The sequence below is a fragment of the Ursus americanus genome, chromosome 3 (genome assembly GCF_024610735.1).
Source record: "Ursus americanus isolate L20-20 chromosome 3, mUrsAme1.1.p, whole genome shotgun sequence".
Taxonomy (NCBI): domain Eukaryota; kingdom Metazoa; phylum Chordata; class Mammalia; order Carnivora; family Ursidae; genus Ursus; species Ursus americanus.
In genome coordinates, this window is record NC_142129.1 from 17,889,883 (window position 1) to 17,910,056 (window position 20,174).

Consider the following 20,174-nt stretch of genomic DNA (forward strand, 5'->3'; position numbering starts at 1 on the left):
ACTTCACCTATTTTTGGGGGGTGATAATACTTGAGATCTAAGTAAATTGACAGATGAATAAAGAAAATGTGATTACGTATTATATAATCTATATCTTCATATATATATACATACATACATATATATCAGGATATTAGCCGTGAGAAAGAAATCGTATTTGCAACAACATGGATGACACTGGAGGACCTTATTCATTATTTTTTATTTTCTTATTGGTTGATTTTTCACAAATGGACTAGGGCTTGAACTGGAGGACATTATACTGAGTAAAACAAACCAGACACAGACAAATACTGCATGATCGCACAAAATGGAATCTAAAAAAACAAAACCCCCCCCACAGTAACAGAATACAGTTGAGTTTATCAGAGGCTAGGTTGAGAGGAAAAAGGAGAGATTTGATCAAAGGCATAGTCTTTCAGTTTATGAGTCTGGAGACATAACGTACAGCATGGTGATTATGGTTAATAGTTACGTATTGCGTACTTGAAATCTAAGTTACATTTGAAGAGAGAAAAAAAACAGATGTCCTGCCGTGGGTGTGAGTGCTCGGGGTCGGCTGCATTGACCTCTGAATGGGGCCTGCTTGTGACCCTGGGTCCCTGTGAACTCCTGGCATAACTGTCCTCTGTTCCTTTGGAAGGGGGAATTCCGACCATCTGGGGGATTTTCTCGAAAGAGCAGATAAACGTAGCTGCTTCGGCCCCTTTTTACGGGCTCCTTTCTCATTTACAGCCCGTGTCATTCATGGCTAATACTGGCAAGCCCTTTTTTTTTTTTTTTTTTTTTTTTTGGCCTTTCAGGTCCCACTCTTGTTCCTCATCTTCTTGGGAGAGCGGCTTAGGTTTTGCTCTAGATGAGTGTTTTTATCCAAACCCTCCATTATTTCCCTCTGAAGTTCTACATTTTTTTTTCTGAGATGCCTTTAGCATTAGTGTGTTGGGACTGGAAGGGTTTCAATCTGTCTTTGATCATGTCTGGTTTTTGTTTTTGTTTTAGTTAGCACGGGCTCCCACGCGCATGAGTAAGCAGAGGAGGGGCAGAGGGAGGGAGAATCTCAAGCGGACTCCCCGCTGTGTATGGAGCCCAACGCGGGGCTTGATCCCAGGACCCTGAGATCATGACATGAGCCAACACCAAGAGTCTGATACTTAACAGATGGAGCCACCCAGGCGCCCCGATCATGTCTGTTCTGAAAGATGAGCCGTTATCGCACAATAACCTGTCAGTTTGGGGAGCTTGCTTTCTGATTCTTTTTTGGGAGGTCTACTGGGTCCTCAAGTGAAGAGGTCACCCTACTCACATGGCTCTCAAGCGTTGCCAGACACGAGTGTGTACCTTCAGAGGATGGGCCTCTGCGAGAGGTGCCCCGAGCGCTCCATAGCGTTGTATAAACCCATGTGATCCTTTCACTGACCTAACAGTGTTCTCCAACCAGGACAGAAGAGCATGTGGCTACCCCTTTATTCCTCCTTAAAGTACGTTAGGTTCTTACTAAGAATAAAAAAATCATAGCATATAGTGAAGGGAGACCCAAGGGCCTTCTCTCACGGAGTCAGACTCCAGCACCGAGCACTGCTCTCGAGCCAAGCTGGGAGGATAGCTTGTGGCAGCGCGGGGGGGCTGCGTAGCTCCGAAGGCGCCGAAGCTTGGCTGCCGCTTATTGGTAGCCGGTGGACCGCAACTATCTGCTTGGAACCCTGCGGAATGTTCTATTTCTAAAACAAACTAGTGCTGGCAGTGCAGGCCAGTCTACCAGTCAGGCAGGGCCGGTGATGCCTGGGTGGATAGCACTACACCCTAACTTTGTTGGCTGCTGCACGCACAGAAAGCTGTGATGTATGTCGTGCACGGGGTGGGGAGGGGGATACAAGAAGGCAGCTTGCAGTCAGCGGAGACTAACCCGCGGGCTCTGGCCGCCCTAGGCCCCATCCGACTATGCAAAACCTAGCGGATGAAAGTGGCGTCGGGCCGTAGCCTCCGTTCTCGGCCTGCGCGCATGTTCCGGCGCAGTGGGGAGACAGGTGCAGGAGAGCACCCCTCGGCCCACGGTCTGGGGTGAGCCTCCTCCTCCTGAGTTAGTTTCCTTCCGCAGGCTGAAGCCAGGTCCTACGTGGCAGGGTTACAAGGATGTCCCTTCCCTGGGGCCGTGCCGGAGCCTGTGTTGGGTCAGCGAGGACACCCGGCGGCAGAGAGGTGAGGGGCCTCACCAGACGTGTTGCCGCGCTGGTAAGGACTCAGGCGACCTCAAGGGGACTGCTGATGGCTTCACGTTTCCTGCGTTCTTAGTGGAGGCTTTCTGAACTTCAGTCCGAGTGCTCTGGGCGAGGCGACTCCCTGACCCAGCCTCCTCCCGCCACGGCCGCCTTCGCCAGCGCGCAGTCATCTTCAGGCCTGTGGGTGCCGCTCTGGGGGGCACATCATTGTCTCGGCGGAATTTGCCATCTTCTGCTTCTTTATACAGAGTCTCACTGCCCTGGTATCTCTCCCGCAGACGGAGGCCTGGGCTGCTTTCTCCCGTCACCCAGGACGCTGCCACGAGCAGTGCTCTCCACCCAGCCTTTCCCGTAGGAGCCAGAACAGTCAGCCCGGGAGGGCGGGGAATCCTGCAGGGCGCCGGTTTGGTCGGCCTAGGAACCTGGAGAACAGCGGCTCCTGCCAGGCTGGGGGGGGGGGGGAGGGAGGGGAGTGAAGGGGGCCGATGTTTGGTAAAGTGATGTTTGTTTATACTTTATTTGAACGAGAAATCGCCAATTAAGTGTTTATGACCTGTTTCTAAAAGTAAAGAATTCAGGGGCGCTTGGGTGGCTCAGTCCTGGGTTAAGTGCCTGCCTTCAGCTCAGGTCATGATCCCGGAGTCCTGGGATCGAGTCCTGCATCAGGCTCCTTGCTCAGTGGGGAGCCTGCTTCTCCATCTGCCTGCTGCTCCCCCTGCTTGTGCTCTGTCTGACAAAATCCTTAAAAAATAAATAAAAGAATTCAGCCATGGTGTAAAAGGTCTTTATTATGGGAAAAAATGACTTAAGCAACCTCTTTTTATATTCAGAAAGAGTGCTCACCCTTCTGGGATAAAAATGAAATATAACTTTTACTTATTTATTTTGGTGGTGGAAAGCAGATCATTCTTAAGGCCTAATTACACAGAGCAATTTAATGATGTCAGGACGAAAGCCCCGGAGTTAGTGTGTCCTTTGTTTCATCTCACAAAGCCCTCTCTGCCTGAGCTCATGGATCAGGGACAACTTCAGGACGCCTGCTCCCCCAGGCATCCCTGCTGCCCTGCGTGGGGAGCCAGAGATGACACAGAATCTGGGTCCTGTTTGTCGAGAGGACGGTGTCACAGTAGATACTCAGCCCTCCTCTTTCATAGTGGCCTCCATTTTTAAACAGTTTTTTTTTTTTTTGACCTAGAATTTCAGGTTGTCAGTTTTCATTCAGTTCTTTAAAATTGCAATTCCATTTTCTTCTGGCTTCAATAGTTCCTGAAAAGAAATCAGATCGAATTCTCATAGTTTTTCACTTGAAGGAACTGTGGCTCCCTGCCCCCCCGCCAATTTTCTTTTACCTTTGGTTTTTACCAGTTTGACTATGATGTGTTTAAGTATGGTTTTCCTCATATTTATCCCGCTTGAGCCCTGCTGAGCTTCACCTGGGCAGATTTCTTCAAATAGTGCTTCTCTCATTCTCTTCCTCTTCTCCTTCTGGAACTCAGTTATACATTAGAAGTTAGGGACTGTATGTCCCAAATCTCTCTTACCCTCTACTCTGGCTTTTTTTTTTTTTCCTAAATTTTATTCTGGACAGCTCTTGTTGACCAGTCTAAAAACTGATTAGGTCTTCTGTCTCTAGCCTGCTGTTAAACCCATGTAATGAGTGCTTAATTTCAGATACTGTATTTTGCAGTTCTAGAATGTTGGCTTGATTCTTTCTTAAAGCCTCGTTGTGTTGAAATGCTCCATGTTTTCATTGATTTTTGTTCACCTTTTCCTGTATAATTTTTAGCGTAATCATTTTGAAGTGTTTTCTGTTAACTCCATTTATGGGTTATCTCTGGGCCTGCTTCTATTGTCTGCTTTCTCTCTTGACTATTGGTCGCCTTTTTCCCCCCCATGTCTCCTAATTTTTAATTACATGCTAGACATGGTGTTAATACATTATAGACGGGCTGGATTATGTTATCTTCTTCTAAAGAATATTTAGTTTTATTCTGGGAGAATTTGTATTACTAGCAGATTATCACTCTCTTGTTGGGGTTTTATATTAATCTTTGTTAGAATGTTCTATTCCAGTTTTGTCCTTAGTCCTAGAATATAACCCTTGCTCCTATGCATGGTGTTTACTCATAGGACATGGGTTTTTTCTGGGGTTTCTTTTTCTTTTTTTTTTTTTAAACTCCAAACTTTCTCATTTCCTATTTACTTGGGAGCTTTTTCTTTTTCTTTTTCTTTTTTTTTTTTTTAAAGATTTTATTTATTTATTTGACAGAGATAGAGACAGCCAGCGAGAGAGGGAACACAAGCAGGGGGAGTGGGAGAGGAAGAAGCAGGCTCATAACGGAGGAGCCTGATGTGGGGCTCGATCCCACAACGCCGGGATCACGCCCTGAGCCGAAGGCAGAAGCTCAACTGCTGTGCCACCCAGGCGCCCCTTTTCTGGGGTTTCAATTCAATGTTGGGATTTTCACCAAGGTCTCTATATTCTGGTTGAGTTGGCACTCCAGTGTCTTCCCAGGACTCTTTTCTACTCTGTTTACTATTCACTTGCCTTTACATAAACATCTTAGGATATGGTCAAGGACCTGAGGGAAACTTTCTACATAGATTTCGGGGGCTCTTTTTTTGTGGTTCCTTCTTTTTCAGTACCCTGCCTCTAAATTTTAGCTATTGTTGCAGATGCAAACTCTGATCTTTATTTTGTCTGGCCAGTGAGATTGTTGGGTTCCACTTCTCTGAACCACGTTTTGGAAAACGCCCCTAGGGAGAAAGGTGGGAGTGAATGGGGGTTTATCCCATATATTCCTTCTCACAAGCACCACAGTCCTGTGCTATTCACCATCTATTGTCTGAAGTCAATTATTTCATGTAGATGATTTGGTTTTAGTTTATAGAGGGTGGGTTAGTCCATTACCAGCTTTTCTGTAATGGATAGAATTGGACACCCTCATTCATTTTTCGAAATGGATAGCAATATAAATATTTAAGGTTCCTCCATATCTTTTCAGGGCTTGATAGCTCATTTCTTTTTGTGCTAAATAACCCGTTGTCTGGTTGTACCACAGTTTACTTACCATCCATTACTAAAAGGCATCTTGGTTTCTTTCAAGTTTTGGCCCTTGTGAATAAAGCTGCTATTAATATCTGTGTGCAAGTTCTTCTGTGGACGTAAGTTTCAACGCCTTCCCGTGAATACCAAGCACTGTGATGGCTGGATCATATAGTAAGAACATGTTTAGTTTTGTAAGAACCCACCAAACTGTCTTTCAAAGCGGCCATACCATTTTTTATTCCGTACACTCTTAGGAAGCATTTTCTCTGCTTTGATCTTCTATTAAAGACTGTAGAGATTTAGTGTAATTTCTTAAATTTTTAATAGAATTTAGTCAACCCATCTGGGCCTGGTAATTTGTCTTTTGACAACTTATTGATTCAGTTTCTCTAGTTGATATAGGCTTACTCAGCTAGTCTGTTTCTTCCTGTGTGAATTTTGGCAGATTGTGTCTTTCAGGGAATTGGTTTATTTCATAAAGGTTAACCAAGTTGTGGGTAGAGAGTTGTTTGGAATATTCTTTTATTAACCTTTTAACATCTGGGGTATCAGTACTGATGGTCTCGAATTTCTGATATTAATAATGTGTGTCTTTTTTTCTTAGTTAACATTGCCAGAAGTTTATAAATTTTATTGACAATGGAATATTACTCAGCATTATAAGCAAATTAGCTATTAAGCCATGAAAAGACATGATAAAATTTATACGCATATTACTAAGTGAAATAAGCCAATCTGAAAAGGCTACGTACCATATGATTCCAACTATGTGATATTCTGGAAAAGGTTAAACTATATAGACAGCAGAAAGGTGAGTGGTTGCCAGGGGTTAGTGGGGAGAGAAAGATGACTATGCAGAGAGAATATTTAGGGCAATGAAACTACTTTTTTTTTTTTTTAAGATTTTATTTATTTATTTGAGAGAGAGAAATATTGAGAGAGCATGGGGGAGAGAAAGTAGCAGCAGAGGGGAGAGGGAGAGGGAGAAGCAGACTTGCCGCTGAGCAGGGAGCCCGATGTGGGACTTGATCTCAGGACTCTGGGATCATGACCTGAGCCGAAGGCAGACGCTTCACCGACTGAGCCACCCAGGCGCCCCAGTGAAACTACTCTGTATGGTACCGTAACGGTAGATATCTCTCATTAGATACTTGTCCAAACCCACATAGTGCACGACACCCAGAGTAAACCCTAGTGTAGACTATGGACTTTGGATGGTAATCTTGTGTCCGTATAGGTTCATTAGTTGTAACAAATGGTGGGCGATGGTGATAACGGGGTGGCTATGTACGTGTGGGTGTCAAGGAGTTTATGGGAAATCTCTGTACTTTCTGCTCAGTATTGCTGTGAACTTTCTCTAAAACATAAAATCTATTAAAACCAAAAATAAAACCAAAACAGAAACACAGCAGTTACTCTTTTACTATCCCAGTGAGCTCTCCTTGAACCCTCTTTGGTTATTGAAATCGTTGAGAATAGACTACCCAACCTTAGGCTTTCCTCATTCCATCTTGCTACCATGACCTAATTAGCTTGTAGCCTATAACTTTCATGGGCTTTATCTACCTGATTCTCATTCTGCTTAGTCTTATCCTGTAATGGACACCATTGGTGACCTGGGACTCTTGTTTTCTCACTTATCACATCCATCTTGACTTATTTGTCCAACATCCATATTTCTCTGCAGTGTCCTTGAATAAATGGCTGGAGATGTACCTTCATTAGCTCTAAAGCAAACTGCACATCTAATCTTTTACACTGTTGCTACATTTTGAGAAGTAAAATGACCATTGTAAACCATAATCTATGCATTTCAGTGCCATTTTGTGACACACTTTCTCTGCACGTAATATCCTTTATAGTATTTAATTGTTGGAGGTGTACAACTTAGCACTTTCCTGTGCACCATCTTATTCTGTAATTATTTTAGTCTTGTGTGTTTTATATATTCAATTATACAGTAATCTTCTAGTGGGGAGAAATGTCTCTTACATCATTGATGGCTTCTAGAACACTAAAGATAAAACAGAAATTAAGAAAAGATGTTTGTTGACTGATTCATTAAGGTGCCTGGCAGGGATGTTAAAGTCATTGATAGTACATGCCATTCCATCCTTGAGTTCTTAGTTGTTTGGTGTTCTGTGCATACGTTGTTTTGGGAGAATTCAAAAGTTCATAGACTTTTTTTCCGTCTTGACAAAAATTAAATATAAATAAATGATTTTAAATTTTCCGTATTTTCTCTGATTTCTTTTTAAATCTCTGAAAGATGTTGCCACTAATGAAGCTGGGTTACCTAGGTTTCGTAGTTTAGCGTATGCGTATGTATGTGTAAGGAGAGGGACAGAGATAGAGGGCTGGGGAGGGCTTTTCTTTTCCTTTCTTTTTACTATGTAAGCATATGGTATTTTTCATCCACGATTTTCAGAGTAGCATAAAGCTAAGTTATTTGCCCCTTTGGAATTTCAAATAGAAGGTGGGTTGTCCATGATTCTTACGTGGTTGCGCATCCCTCTTTTTAGTTGGGTGTGGAGGTATTTGCATAGAGTTTTGCTCATTGGGTTCTTCAGCTTGAAGACTCTTTTCTTTGGTAACATCTGCATCCTTTTCAGAACTGGAGGGAGCAGCCTCCCATTTGCTGCTGAGATGCTTCATGTCGTTAGTCTTTGTGGCCTTGATTCGAGAGTGTGTTTTCTTCTTCTTGGGCACTTTGAGAGGTGACAGATTTTCAAGTGATCTCTGGGACACAGACTGGAGCCACTCTGGAGAGCTTACCGCAAGATTCCTTTGGCTTATAAAGGGGTGATTTCTGGGTGGTGTCCAGGACGTGCTGTATCTCTTTATATTTACGTAAGCAGCTGGCTTCAGTCTAGGAAAGCAATGAAATACATGAGTTTCTGTCACGTACGCTAGGTATTTGCAGTCCTTAGTTACTGGTCATAGTTTAACTCTTACTTTTAAATCCTTTGGTGAATTCATCTTCCCTTAGGACTTTTACCTTTATTTCTATGAGAATGATCGGTGTCTTCAATTTCTGGTCATGATTTTTCAGAACTACTCCCATCCTGTGCTTCTGAACGCCGAGCGGATATGTTTACTGAGATACCTGCCCGACCCAAGCTTCCCGATACAACGGCCACTCTAGGCCTCAGTGCCTTACCTACACACTTAAAGTAAATATTCTCTAACATTCCACTTCTCTCTAAAAATCTACTTGTTTATTCTATTAGAATATACTTAGTTACATGCTATGCATTTTTTCTATAGTCAGTAAAAAAATCACTGTGAGTGCAAAGATGGAAGCTGCGTCTCTCTCTTCTTCCTGGAAGTGAAGAGTCTCTCCAGTCACATTTTTATCACTAATAGATGGAATGCCAAATATGACATTTATTGCTTACCATCTGATTTCTGAGCTGTGATTGACAGAGATAAGGATGTAAATCATCGGCTGAATGACGCTGGTTAGTACCCTAGACTCTATTCATTTTGGTTACGAGCAGAGCAGACAATTTAAGTTCCAGCCCTATAATTATGTTCAAATGTCACATTCTTTAGTATAATTCTGCCAGCTGTTAAAGCACATTAAGTATTCTCTCCCTAGTCCAAACTTGGATAGATGTCTAAAATGGTTTGACAAAAGTGTGATTTTTCTCATTTTTTGGTTTGTTCTCACTTTACTCTGTAATCACTTACTATGGGTGATAGTATGTGTGCTGAGCCAGTCAGACAAAATATAAAGAGCCATAAAGAAGTTCAAAGAGCAAAAAATACCCACTTGATTGTATTTGAGTATATAGTGAATTAATCTGTTAAGAATGGTCTTGCTTGCTACTTCCCTATTTTTTCTTATTTCCATGTACACCTAAGTAGATACTTTTGGGAAGGGTCTGCCCCAGGCACAATGTGCCCTTCTCTGGGGACCACCTCTTGACCCACAAGGGTAGGCCTTCCATCAGCCATTTGTAACTATCTGTTCTCTACCCACTGGCATGGTTGCCAATCAGATTCTCCTTCCCTGTAACTTAAAATCGGGAGGGAGGGAGAGTGAGTCTTGTAAGTGAAAGTGCTGGAGGATGCAAATTTGTGCAGGTAAAGGGTAGACAGGTTTTCTGTAGAGAGAGGAAAGCAGAGACTGCAGATGGATGAAGAGTTCAGGTGGCTTTCCATCCCCTAGTTCAGCCCGTTTCTGAGACCTTGCTGAATTCTCTCCCCTTCATCTTCTTCTCTCCTACCCTACCCTACCCTACCCTTTGTGATTAAGCTAGCTTAAATTGGTTTGTTAGTTGCAACCAAACAGTTCTTAATTAATACAATCTGTTAGCTGTCCACCCTTCCGGACTCAGGCCAATCCACACTGAGTACACTTCTGGGTTCAAAGTGTGTAAGAGATCTCTCATGAAAATAATGATTAAAAATCAAGCTATGTCTTAATTGTCACCTTTGCCTAACTCTACTGTATTTTGTTATTAGTTTCCTGATTTTTTAGTCTGCTGATATTATCATATGTGATTGATCCCTTGTTTGCCTGGGCCTATGCTGTCTGTTCTCCCATATTAGCTGGCCTATTAGATACAGTTTCTGTTAGGCACTGCCCTCCCCCGCAGGATAGCTGTCCCTTCTGATTCGAAACTGTCACCAGTTGCCTATTCTTGTAATTTTATTGGCTTTGCTGATTATACTGTAAAGAAATAGGCATTAATCAAAATTAGGGGAAAAAAGCATAAAAAGGAATATCATCCTCTGTCAGTGCTTTATCCAGAGATAATCGTTGTTGGGACTAGGTGCTACCAGAGAGTTTTCTAGGGATCCATGAGTTTGTGTATAATATGCACCCATTAAATAGGTTTACATAGTCTATAAATGCAACCATACCAGAGTTGTTCTGTGGTTTTTATTTCTGCATTGTGAACATTATCCCATGTTAACTAATCTGGACTTCTAATATTCATAGCTACATAATATTTCATTTTATGGATATATTATAATTTAAGCAGTTTTTCTATTATTGAACATTTGGGTTCATTTCTTTTCCTTTTCCTTTGACTCTTATAAACGATACTGAAATGAACATCGGGGTGCCTGGGAGGCTTAGTTAAGCGTCTGATTTTGGCTCAGTCATGATCTCAGGGTTGTGGGATCAAGCCCTGCATTGGGCTCTGCGCTCAGTGGGGAGTCTGCTTCAGAGCCTCTCTCCTCTGTCTCTCGCCGCCCACCCTCACTCATTCGAATCTCTTTAAAATAAATAAATAAATCTTAAAAAAAAAAAAAAAGGGAACATCACTACAGAAACCTCTTACCTACTAGGGTTCCCCCCCCCTTTGCCCGAGGTTTAATTTCTCTCTTTTTTTTTTTTTTTTTTGAGAGAGAGAGAGAGAGAGAGAGAAAGAGGTGGGGCAGGGGCAGAGGGAGAAGGAGAGAGAGCAAATCTTAAGTATGGTCCATGCTCAGCACAGAGCCTGTGGTCATGACCTGAGCTAATATCAAGAGTCCGACAGACCGAGCCACCCAGGCGTCCCCATCCCTAGGTCTAATTTCTGAAAGCGGAATTTTTTAGTCGAAAGGAATGTATGATATTGAGGATTTTTCATTTATATTGTTGGATTGCCTTTCAAAACTCTGCATCAAAAAAACCCCCAAAAACCAAAAGAAAAACAACTCTAATATCAGTTCATATTTCAACCATCAGTGAGTAAATTCTTCCATTGAGAAGCAAAAATGAATAGTATTTCATTATTGTTTTAATTTGCACTCCTTTAAGTGAGATTAAGCATTTTAAATGTTCATTGACCAGTTTGTTCTTTGTGAATTTCTGGTTCATAGCCTTTGCTCATTTTCCTCCTGAAATATTCACAATTTTGTCATTGATATGTAAGTTATCTGTGGATATTCCGTTTATTGGTCCTCTGTTTTTCATTTATATTTTGAAGAGAATATACCAGACTCTGAAAACAGAATGCCTCGTGGCTGTGTGACCTTGGACAAATTAGTTAATCTCTTTGTACCTCAGCTTCCTTACATGAAGAATGTAAAATTGTGTGTGTGTGTGTGTGTATAAACACAGAATTGTGTCTAGCACACAAAGATACTTGATCAAGATTTGTTGATAATATTATTTTCAGCTTGCTGTTGTCTTTTATTTTTTTTTCATTTTCTATTGCTATTTTAAAAAATTATTTTTTATTATGTTAGCCACCATACAGTACATCCCTGGTTTTTTGATGTAAAGTTCGATGATTCATTAGTTGCGTATAACACCCAGTGCACCATGCAATACGTGCCCTCCTTACTACCCATCACCTGCTGTCTTTTAGGTATATGTGTTTCCTTTTAGTCTTAGTGATGGTTCTATTTTTTTTTAATATCTTTAAAAGAAGTCTGGTCTTATTCTTCATGCTTTCCTCTGAATATCAATAAGCTTAAGTAATTCAAGTTAATTATTTCTAATGCTGGTTGCTCCCAGGATTATAGGGCTTAAACACGTCAGAGAAATCTGAAATCAGGCTACAGTCGTACTTTATTCACGCGTACTTTACTCAGAGATCCAAATTAATGAGTGATTTCATACAAATAAACAATCAAATAAGGCCTGATGACCTACTCCCTTCACATATCCAGTGTCTTCTGATGGCTTTGGGTTTTTGTCCCTTTGTCAAATGTGGTGTAGCTGCCACCATTTTTAAGAGTGTATGTTAGTTTCTTAGGATAATGAATTAATAAGCATTGATTCCTTATAAAAATGTAGTAAATAGCTGAGAATGCCCAAATCGTATTGACTTACTGATGCTGGACTTGGAAGTTGGTTCTTGGGTTGAGTATTTGTTTCATCGGAGGGGTTTGCGCGTTTTTAGTGCTTTCCATGATGGGGAGCAAATACTGCAGTATTTCTTGAGTTTGAGCTATTCGTTTATCCCTGTAGATTCTTTTTTCATCATCTGTCCAATTTATGCCAGTCTTCTTGCTCTGGAAAGAAGTACATTCTTTCATTTTGCTTTTAAAGTTGTGATGCTGATCTGGGGAGCAACCACAAATATATGTGTAGATACGTGAACTGAATCGACTCAGCAGTTATCTACTGAACATTCTGTGCCAAGGATCAGTCTAAAAATTCTTATCCATTTGAAGCTTCTACTTTAATTACATGGTCAGAAAGTAGCAAATAAGTAATATATATAAGATATCAGATAATGATAAAGTTTACAGGATAAAATAAAGCTGGGGAGGGGAATAAAGAATTCTTGGGGGAAGAGTTGATTTCCATTTCTTAAAAGGTGTTCAGGAAGGCCTCCCTGTGAAGCTGACATGTCCAAGGAGTTAGGGAGTGAGTCAAGCAGATACCAGAGGAAAAGAGCATTCTAGGCAAGAAAACTAGTAAGTGCAAAAGCCCTGAGCTAGGAGCAGGGTAGTGTGTTGAAGGATCACCCAGGTGGCACAAGCGGCTAAAGCAGATTGAATTAAGGGGAAAGAGAGAAGATAGCAGTTCAGCGAGGTGACTTGGACTGAGTTCACACGGGGCCTCACAGGCCATTGCAAAGACTGATTTCACCGAGTGTGAAACGGGGAGCTGCTGAGAGGGTTTGAGCGGAGCAGTGTCACCACCTGAGATTTGTTTTAGCAGGACCCTGCTGTTATATGAGCCTATATTTTGAGATTTTACTAATGAATTAGTGTGGGATGAGAGAAGAGAGGAATCAGTGATGACAGCAAAGCTTCTGATGTTGGGAAACAGAAGGATGGAGATATGGGAAAGACCACGGGAAGGGCATGCTGGAAATCCCTTCTTTACTACAGGATATGAAGGAATTATTGTTTATTTTGTTAATTGTGATAATTATTATAACATTTAAAAAAAGTGTTTATCTCCCTCTTCCATTAGCAAGAATACTATACCAAAAAAAACCCCCTCCGAAAATAGCAAGTGTTGGCAAGGACGTGGAGAAATTAGAACCTGGCGCACTGTTGCTGGGAATGTAAAATGGTGCAGTCACGATGAAGAAAAGTATGGTGCCTCCTCAAAAAGTTGAAAATAGAATTACTATTTCTGCGTGTGGGTATATGCCCCAAAGAGTTGGAAGCAGAGTTTCAAAGAGCTCAGCAGAGGATAACCCCACCTGCTAGTTGCTCTGGAAACTGAAACTCCGGCAGTTCAACAGTTGTGAATAGTTGCGAAACCACCCCCACATTCAGGATCTAGAAAAGAGCATCCCTAAGAGATTCCTTGTGTTCCTTTCCAGTCCATTCTTCCCTTCATCTCCTACTCTATCCCTCTCCTCCAGGAAAGCTTTATCTGGTTTTTTTATTTTGTTTTTTGTCTCTATAATTAGTTTGCAGTCCATATACCTGAGATTGCATACGGCATTTACTTTTCTGTGTCTGACTTCTTGTACTAAGCACAACGATTCTGAGATTCATCCATGTCACGTGTGTCAGTTTCTTTCTTTTTTATTCTATTGTATGGAGAAGGCATCAATGATGAGGTATTGGGAATAAGGCAAATTAGATTTTTTTCAAAGCTACATCAAACTTTTTTCTGTATTAAACTCATATAGAAATTCATCAAGTATTTTTCAGAATCAGGAATAAAATGGCTATTAATCCTATTTATAAACAGTTCCCATAACCCAAATTTCATAGGATTTATTAATAATGAGATAGTGAAAGCAACCTTTGTATTTATTAAAATCCTAAACATACAAACAAAAAAACCACCTTCTGTTGGTATCCTTGTCTTCTCAGTCCAACTGGGAGTCTCTGTGCTCATAGGACACTTGAAGGATGTCACTTTGAAACAGTTTCCATACAGATCAGTGCTCTTGGGCTGAATTATTTCGTGGATTGGCTTCTCACCAGTTTCTAACAACCGTCTTTGTTGGTCTTTACTGAGCCTCTGAAACCTGTTTTGGGAGCTGAAAGAAATCGGATACTCTGATTTCAGGGTCAACAGTGAACTCTCTAATCAAGAGTAATGTAATGCCATGTTGAATTTGTATATTACACCTCACAGTATGTAAAGGAGACTTACAGATATTGTCTCACGTGGGGATCTCACCAGTCTGTGATCTAGGCAGGATGGCCAACATTATCCCTATCTTACATCAGAGAGGGTCAGGAATCAGAATGGTTAAGCTATTTGCTCAAAATCACGCAGCTAATAAGAGGGAGGGGCAGGTCTAGAATTTACATCTTGTAACTCCAACACTTTTTCTACTTTCTCTTATTTTGATATATCATTTGATTTCTTTCCATAGATATGATAAATAATATATTTTAAAATTGTCTTAGTTTGATCAGTTCTAGATCCAAGTACAGGCATGCCCAAAGATGGTTTCTTACCTATTTTGTAGCTTTTGGGAGCAGGACAGTCTACATATGTCCACAGAACCCATTATATTGAATAGAAGCCAAGTTCTTAGAAGAGGCAGGGAAGGAAGGAAGCACAAACCATGTTCCCTCTGTTGGACAAATTCAGTCTACCCTCAGATACTTGCTACTCCGTGGTTCAGACTACTCCATGACATGTTCGTGTCATCATTCCTAAGAACAGGAAGACTTGCCAAGGGGGCTAGTGATATAGCAATTACTGGTTTAGACAAAACTACCAAGGTTATCGATGTTATCCCTGATTTCACTTTCTATTCTTCCAGTTTTCAGGTACTAGTATTAGCCCTACGTGACCAATGCTCCAGTTGCTATTACACGTTGTAATATGATAGTCATCCATTCTAAAGTGCTAAACAATTATCTTATGCCAGCAATATTTTTTTTTAAAGAGAAACTCAGATAATGCAGTGACAAATGCATAGAAATAAATGTCTAATTGTAGATTTGAAGGCACCCATGGGGGTAGTTTGGGAAAACTGAAACCTCAATATCCTTCAAAATGCATCACATAAGCACTGCTACGTATAGCACTGGCCTAGGCACAGGTACTATGGAGAATATAAGGAGACATCAATTAGCAATTGTTATAAAAAAGCTACTTTTACCTGTTGCTTTAATTCAAAATCAAAATCACAGAAGCCAGAGGAAAAAGGTAGTCAGGTAGAAGAAATCTAGTTCTCCTACCTCAAATATCTTTTTAGAAGCCAACCAGGAGCTTGTCCAGGTATTTTCACTAAAAAGAGAATATACCATAAAATTTATGAATGGAGATTTTTTTAAAGGTTAATGAAACTTGGTATTTTTACTTCTTGACAGTTACCTCATTCGTACATTTAATGGCTAGCTTAACTGAACATATCTTCAATTAATCTGCCAGTGTTTCACTCAGACATGAAGTGTATTAGTACATTTTTCCCCTAGAAGCCTTTTAATTCAACTGTTTCAAGAGAACAGCAAACAGTAGAAATACCTACCCAGTAACTGTCAAACGGCTCAGAACTGAAAATACGTATGTTAGATCTATGAAGGATATCTACACGTACAGTACGGTGACTGTTTAGAGAGCCCACCCAGGACACAGCCATGCTCGACCAAAAAAATAGTATAATATGTAACAGGTAGCTGTATGTCACGTGTATTGTGATTTTAACATTAAAATACAGGTATTTAAAATGACATTCTGTATTTGCTGTTGTTACATATACACTATTATTTAGGCAAAACAATAGGACCAGTTAACAGTGGCAATTAGCAGTAATTTACAGAACACATTAAACAGTATGTTGAGAATAACAGAACAATATTTTTGTTTGTTTCTCTCCTCTGATACAGGTTTTAACTCCTTATTGGATATTTAAATTTTATAATCCATATTGTGCTTTAGGACACATAAATATAAGACGTTTAACAGCTGAATGTAAATATAATGGAGCTAACAGATACTTCTTTTATTTAGTAAAAATTAACAATGATGAGTTTATGTCCCATGATAAAGTAGGATATTTTTGCACTTTGTGTTTGCTTTTCTGATAATACTTCTTTGAACTGCCTGTACCTTTAGGATGTCCTCTTTTACATAGTGGTAACACTGAACACGTTCAGAGACCTGACTTACTGGTCTCCTCTTATCAAGCGCTCTTTTACACGGGTCGCTGGAGGCGGCCTGGTGCAATGACACCAAGTTGGAGACCCCATCAACAGACACATCTGAGCATGGAGCGCGGTTTTACTTACTCGCAGCAGCAAGTGTTTGGACTTGTGAGGAATTAGCTTCCATCGCTTTAAAAATGTCCATCCACTTGGTATCGACAAGCTTGTTTTTAGTAGACTAGCTTTCTGGCATTCGGGCCATTTGCATCTTTAAATCCATCGTGTAGGCTCTGCACGTCTGCAGTGTCCATTGTTCTTAGACCCTCTGAAGTACACCGGATGTCCCCATATGTGAAACTTCTTGGGGAAAATGTTTATAAAGCACAGAGGTAATCTGAACTTAAACGGAAGGTGGAGTTCAAATAAATTACAGTTTTCATGGCTGTTTCATTTGGCTGCCCCTTTCTGGTGACGTATCTTTGAGTTCTGAGGCAGTCTTTCTTTCCCTTAAACGTCATTTTTTTTTTCACTGTGTGAGTTTTCGTCATAACCTACACACAATACCAAATAGTTCAGGTGCAGTGAATCCTTTTCTACAGTTCTTGGTGCTTCTTTAAGGATCTTCGAACAGTTTTAGAGAAACAGCATATAACTTATTTTACTGTAGCACTTCTCTGAATTCTCATCTTCAAACTATTTCCAAATTAGAGGATGTTCTTGTCCCGCATGTCGAAAATGTGATTTAATGGCAGACCAACATTTTGATGGCTTCTCTATGGCTGGCAGCAATGATAGGCATCTCGTAGGCCCAGGTTGGACGAGGCAATCTTCTTCCTTTCTGTAAAGTCAAAAATTTCATTGTTTCTGCAAATTTTGAGGAGACTAAAAAGTGGCCAAAAACTTTCATTATGAAAGCCTCAATATCACAAGATATCAAGTCACACTATTTTTTAGTACAAGGTGTGAAGACATGTAGCTGGTAAGATCTTTTCAATTTCTTTGATCAGAAGTTTATAGATAGAAATGAAATTTGCCAAATTTTACCTTTTCACTGCCAACCATGCAGATATACGAGCAAAGTATAGTTTATATTTGGACAACACACTAACAATACAAATATTTGTTTTCTGTGGTTCCGTTCTTTTTCCTCTCCTCCTGGCATTCCAATTGTGTGTATATTACATCTTTTAAAATTGTCCCACAGGTCTTTGATATTCTGTTCATTTTCCTCCTTCTCGAAGGTTTTCTATCATGAATGGATGTTGTACTTTGTCAAATGTGTAGTCTGCTGTTTCAGGATGGAATGTTCTGCATGTATCTGTTAGATCCATCTGGTCCAGTGTGTCCTTCAAAGTGACTGTGTTTTTGTTGATGTTCTGTTTGGACGCTCTATCCATTGATGTAAGGGTGGTGTTCAAGTCCCTACTATTATACTATTACTACTGATTACTTCCTTTACGTTTGTTATTAGCTGCTTTATGTATTTGGGTGCTCCCATGTTGTGTGTATAAATATTTATAAATGTTATAACTTCTTGTTGGACTGTTCCCTTCACGATTATGTAGTGTCCTTGTCTCTTGTTACAGTCTTTGTTTTGAAGTCTATTTTGTCTGATGTAAGTATGGCTAGTCCAGCTTTCTTTTCACTCGGTTTGCATGATAAATGTTTTTCCATTCCTTCCCTTTCAGTGTGCATGTGTCTTTAGGTCTAAATGAATTTCTTGTAGGCAGCATATAGATCTTTTTCATTCATTCAGTCACCCTGTGTCTTTCGATTGAGCATAGAGTCCATTTACATTCAAAGTGATTATGGATAGGTATGTACTTATCACCATTTTGTTACTTGTTTTATGGTTGATTTTGTAGTTCTTCTCTGTTCCTTTCTTCTCTTGCTCTCCTCTCCATGGTTTGCTGGCTTTCTTTACTGACATACCTGATTTCCTTTATTTTTTGTGTATCACTGACTTTTTATTTGTGGTTACTGTTTTGTATATAACTTCTTATATATATAGCAGTCTGTTTTAAATTCACGGTTGCCTAATTTTGAACTCATTCTTTACTCCTCTCCCCCCATTTTAGGTATATGGTGTCAAATTTTACATTCTTTTATTTAGTGAAATCTTTGACTGATTTTATAGATACAATTTTATTGCTTTTACGCTTCCTACTTTTCTTATTCCTGCTTATGGTCTTTCCTTTCCCTCAAAGACTCCCCTTTAACATTTCTTGTAAGGCTGGCTTTGGGGTCATGTATTCCTTTAACTTTTATTTGCGAAACTCTTTCTCACTGCCTCTACTCTGAATGACGGCCTTGCTGGGTAGAGTATTATTGGCTGCTAGAGTATTATTTTTTCCTCTTAACACTTTGAATATATCATGACAATCTCTTCTGGCCTGTGAAGTTTCTACTGAAAAATCAGCTGATAGCCTTATGCGTTTCCTTTGTATGTAACTGTTTCGTTTCGTTTCGTTTCTTTTTTCTTTTCTTTTCTTTTCTTTCTTTCTTTCATCAGGGTGGATACAGAAGGGTTTTGTTTTATTTTTATAATAATATTTTTATTGTATTATGTTAGTCACCATACAGTACAACCCTAGTTTTTGATGTAAAGTTCCATAATTCATTACTTGCATATAACACCCAGTGCACTGTGCAATACATGCCCTCCTTAATACCCATCACCAGCGTATCCCATTCCCCCACCCCCCTCTGCTCGGAAGCCCTCAGTTTCTTTCCCAGAGTCCATAGTCTCTCATGGTTCATTCCCCCTTCTGTTTGCCCCCCCTTTCTTCTTCCCTTTCTTCTCCTACCGATCTTCCTACTTCTTATGTTCCATAAATGAGTGAAACCATATGACTTATTTCGCTTAGCATTATCTCCTCCAGTCCCGTCCATGTTGCAGCAAATGTTGAGACAATTGTTCCTTTTGATGGCTGAGTAATATTCCATTGTATATATGGACCACATCATCTTAATCCAGTCATCTGCTGAAGGGCATCTCAGCTCCTTCCACAATTTAGCTATTGTGGACAATGCTACTGTGAACATTGGGGTGCATATGGCCCTTCTCCTCACTACGTCTGTATCCTTGGGGTAAATACCCAGTAGTGCAATTGCTGGATCATAGGGTAGCTCAAGTTTTAACTTTTTAAGGGACCTCCACACTGTTTTCCAAAGTGGCTATACCAACTTTCATTCCCACCAACAATGTAGGAGGAATCCCCTTTCTCCACATCCTCTCCAACATTTGTTGTTTCCTGCCTTGTCCATTTTTGCCATTCTGTCATAAGGTGGTATCTCAATGTGGTTTTGATTTGAATTTCCTTGATGGCTAATGATGTTGAACATTTTTTCATGTGTCTGTTAGCCATTTGTATGTCTTCCTTGGAAAAGTGCCTGTTCATATCTTCTGCCCATTTTTGATTTATTTGTTTCTTGTGTATTGAGTTTGAGAAGTTCTTTGTAGATCTTGGGTACCAGTCTTTTATCTGTAGTGTCAAGTGCAAATATCTTCTCCCATTCCGTGGGCTGCCTCTTAGTTTTTTTGACTGTTTCCTTGGCTGTGCAGAAGCTTTTTATCTTGATGAAGTCCCAAAAGTTCATTTTTTCTTTTATTTCTCTTGCCTTTGGAGATGTGTCATGAAAAAAGTTGCTGTGGCCGATGTCAAACAGGTTGCTGCCTATGTTCTCTTCTAGGATTTTGATGGATTCCTGTCTCACATCGAGGTGTTTCATCCATTTGGAGTTTATCTTTGTGTACGGTGTGAGAGAGTGGTCAAGTTTCATTCTTTTGCATGCAGCTGTCCAGTTTTCCCAGCACCATTTATTGAAGAGACTGTCTTTTTTCCACTGGATGTTTTTTCCTGCTTTGTCAAAGATTAGTTGCCCAAAGAGCCAAGGGTCCATTTCTGGGTTCTCTATTCTGTTCCATTGGTCTATGTGTC

The 20,174-nt window shown here is 40.4% G+C and overlaps 1 protein-coding gene across 5 annotated transcripts in view; it reads right to left on the reverse strand.

Moving 5' to 3' along the window:
- Nucleotides 1-3,766: 3,766 nt before the first annotated feature.
- Nucleotides 3,767-20,174, reverse strand: part of AGBL3 (AGBL carboxypeptidase 3) — a 71,121-nt gene continuing 54,713 nt past the window's right edge. For all 5 annotated transcript variants that reach the window (XM_087860808.1, XM_045792600.2, XM_045792604.2 and 2 more), the window contains 4 exons: nt 15,328-15,376; nt 13,972-14,168; nt 12,044-12,275; nt 3,767-8,134 (listed from right to left, as the gene is read on the reverse strand). In XM_087860808.1, the coding sequence (XP_087716934.1) occupies nt 7,711-8,134; nt 12,044-12,275; nt 13,972-14,168; nt 15,328-15,376 (902 nt within the window). In that variant the 3' untranslated portion in view covers nt 3,767-7,710. The remainder of the gene's footprint in view (nt 8,135-12,043; nt 12,276-13,971; nt 14,169-15,327; nt 15,377-20,174) is intronic.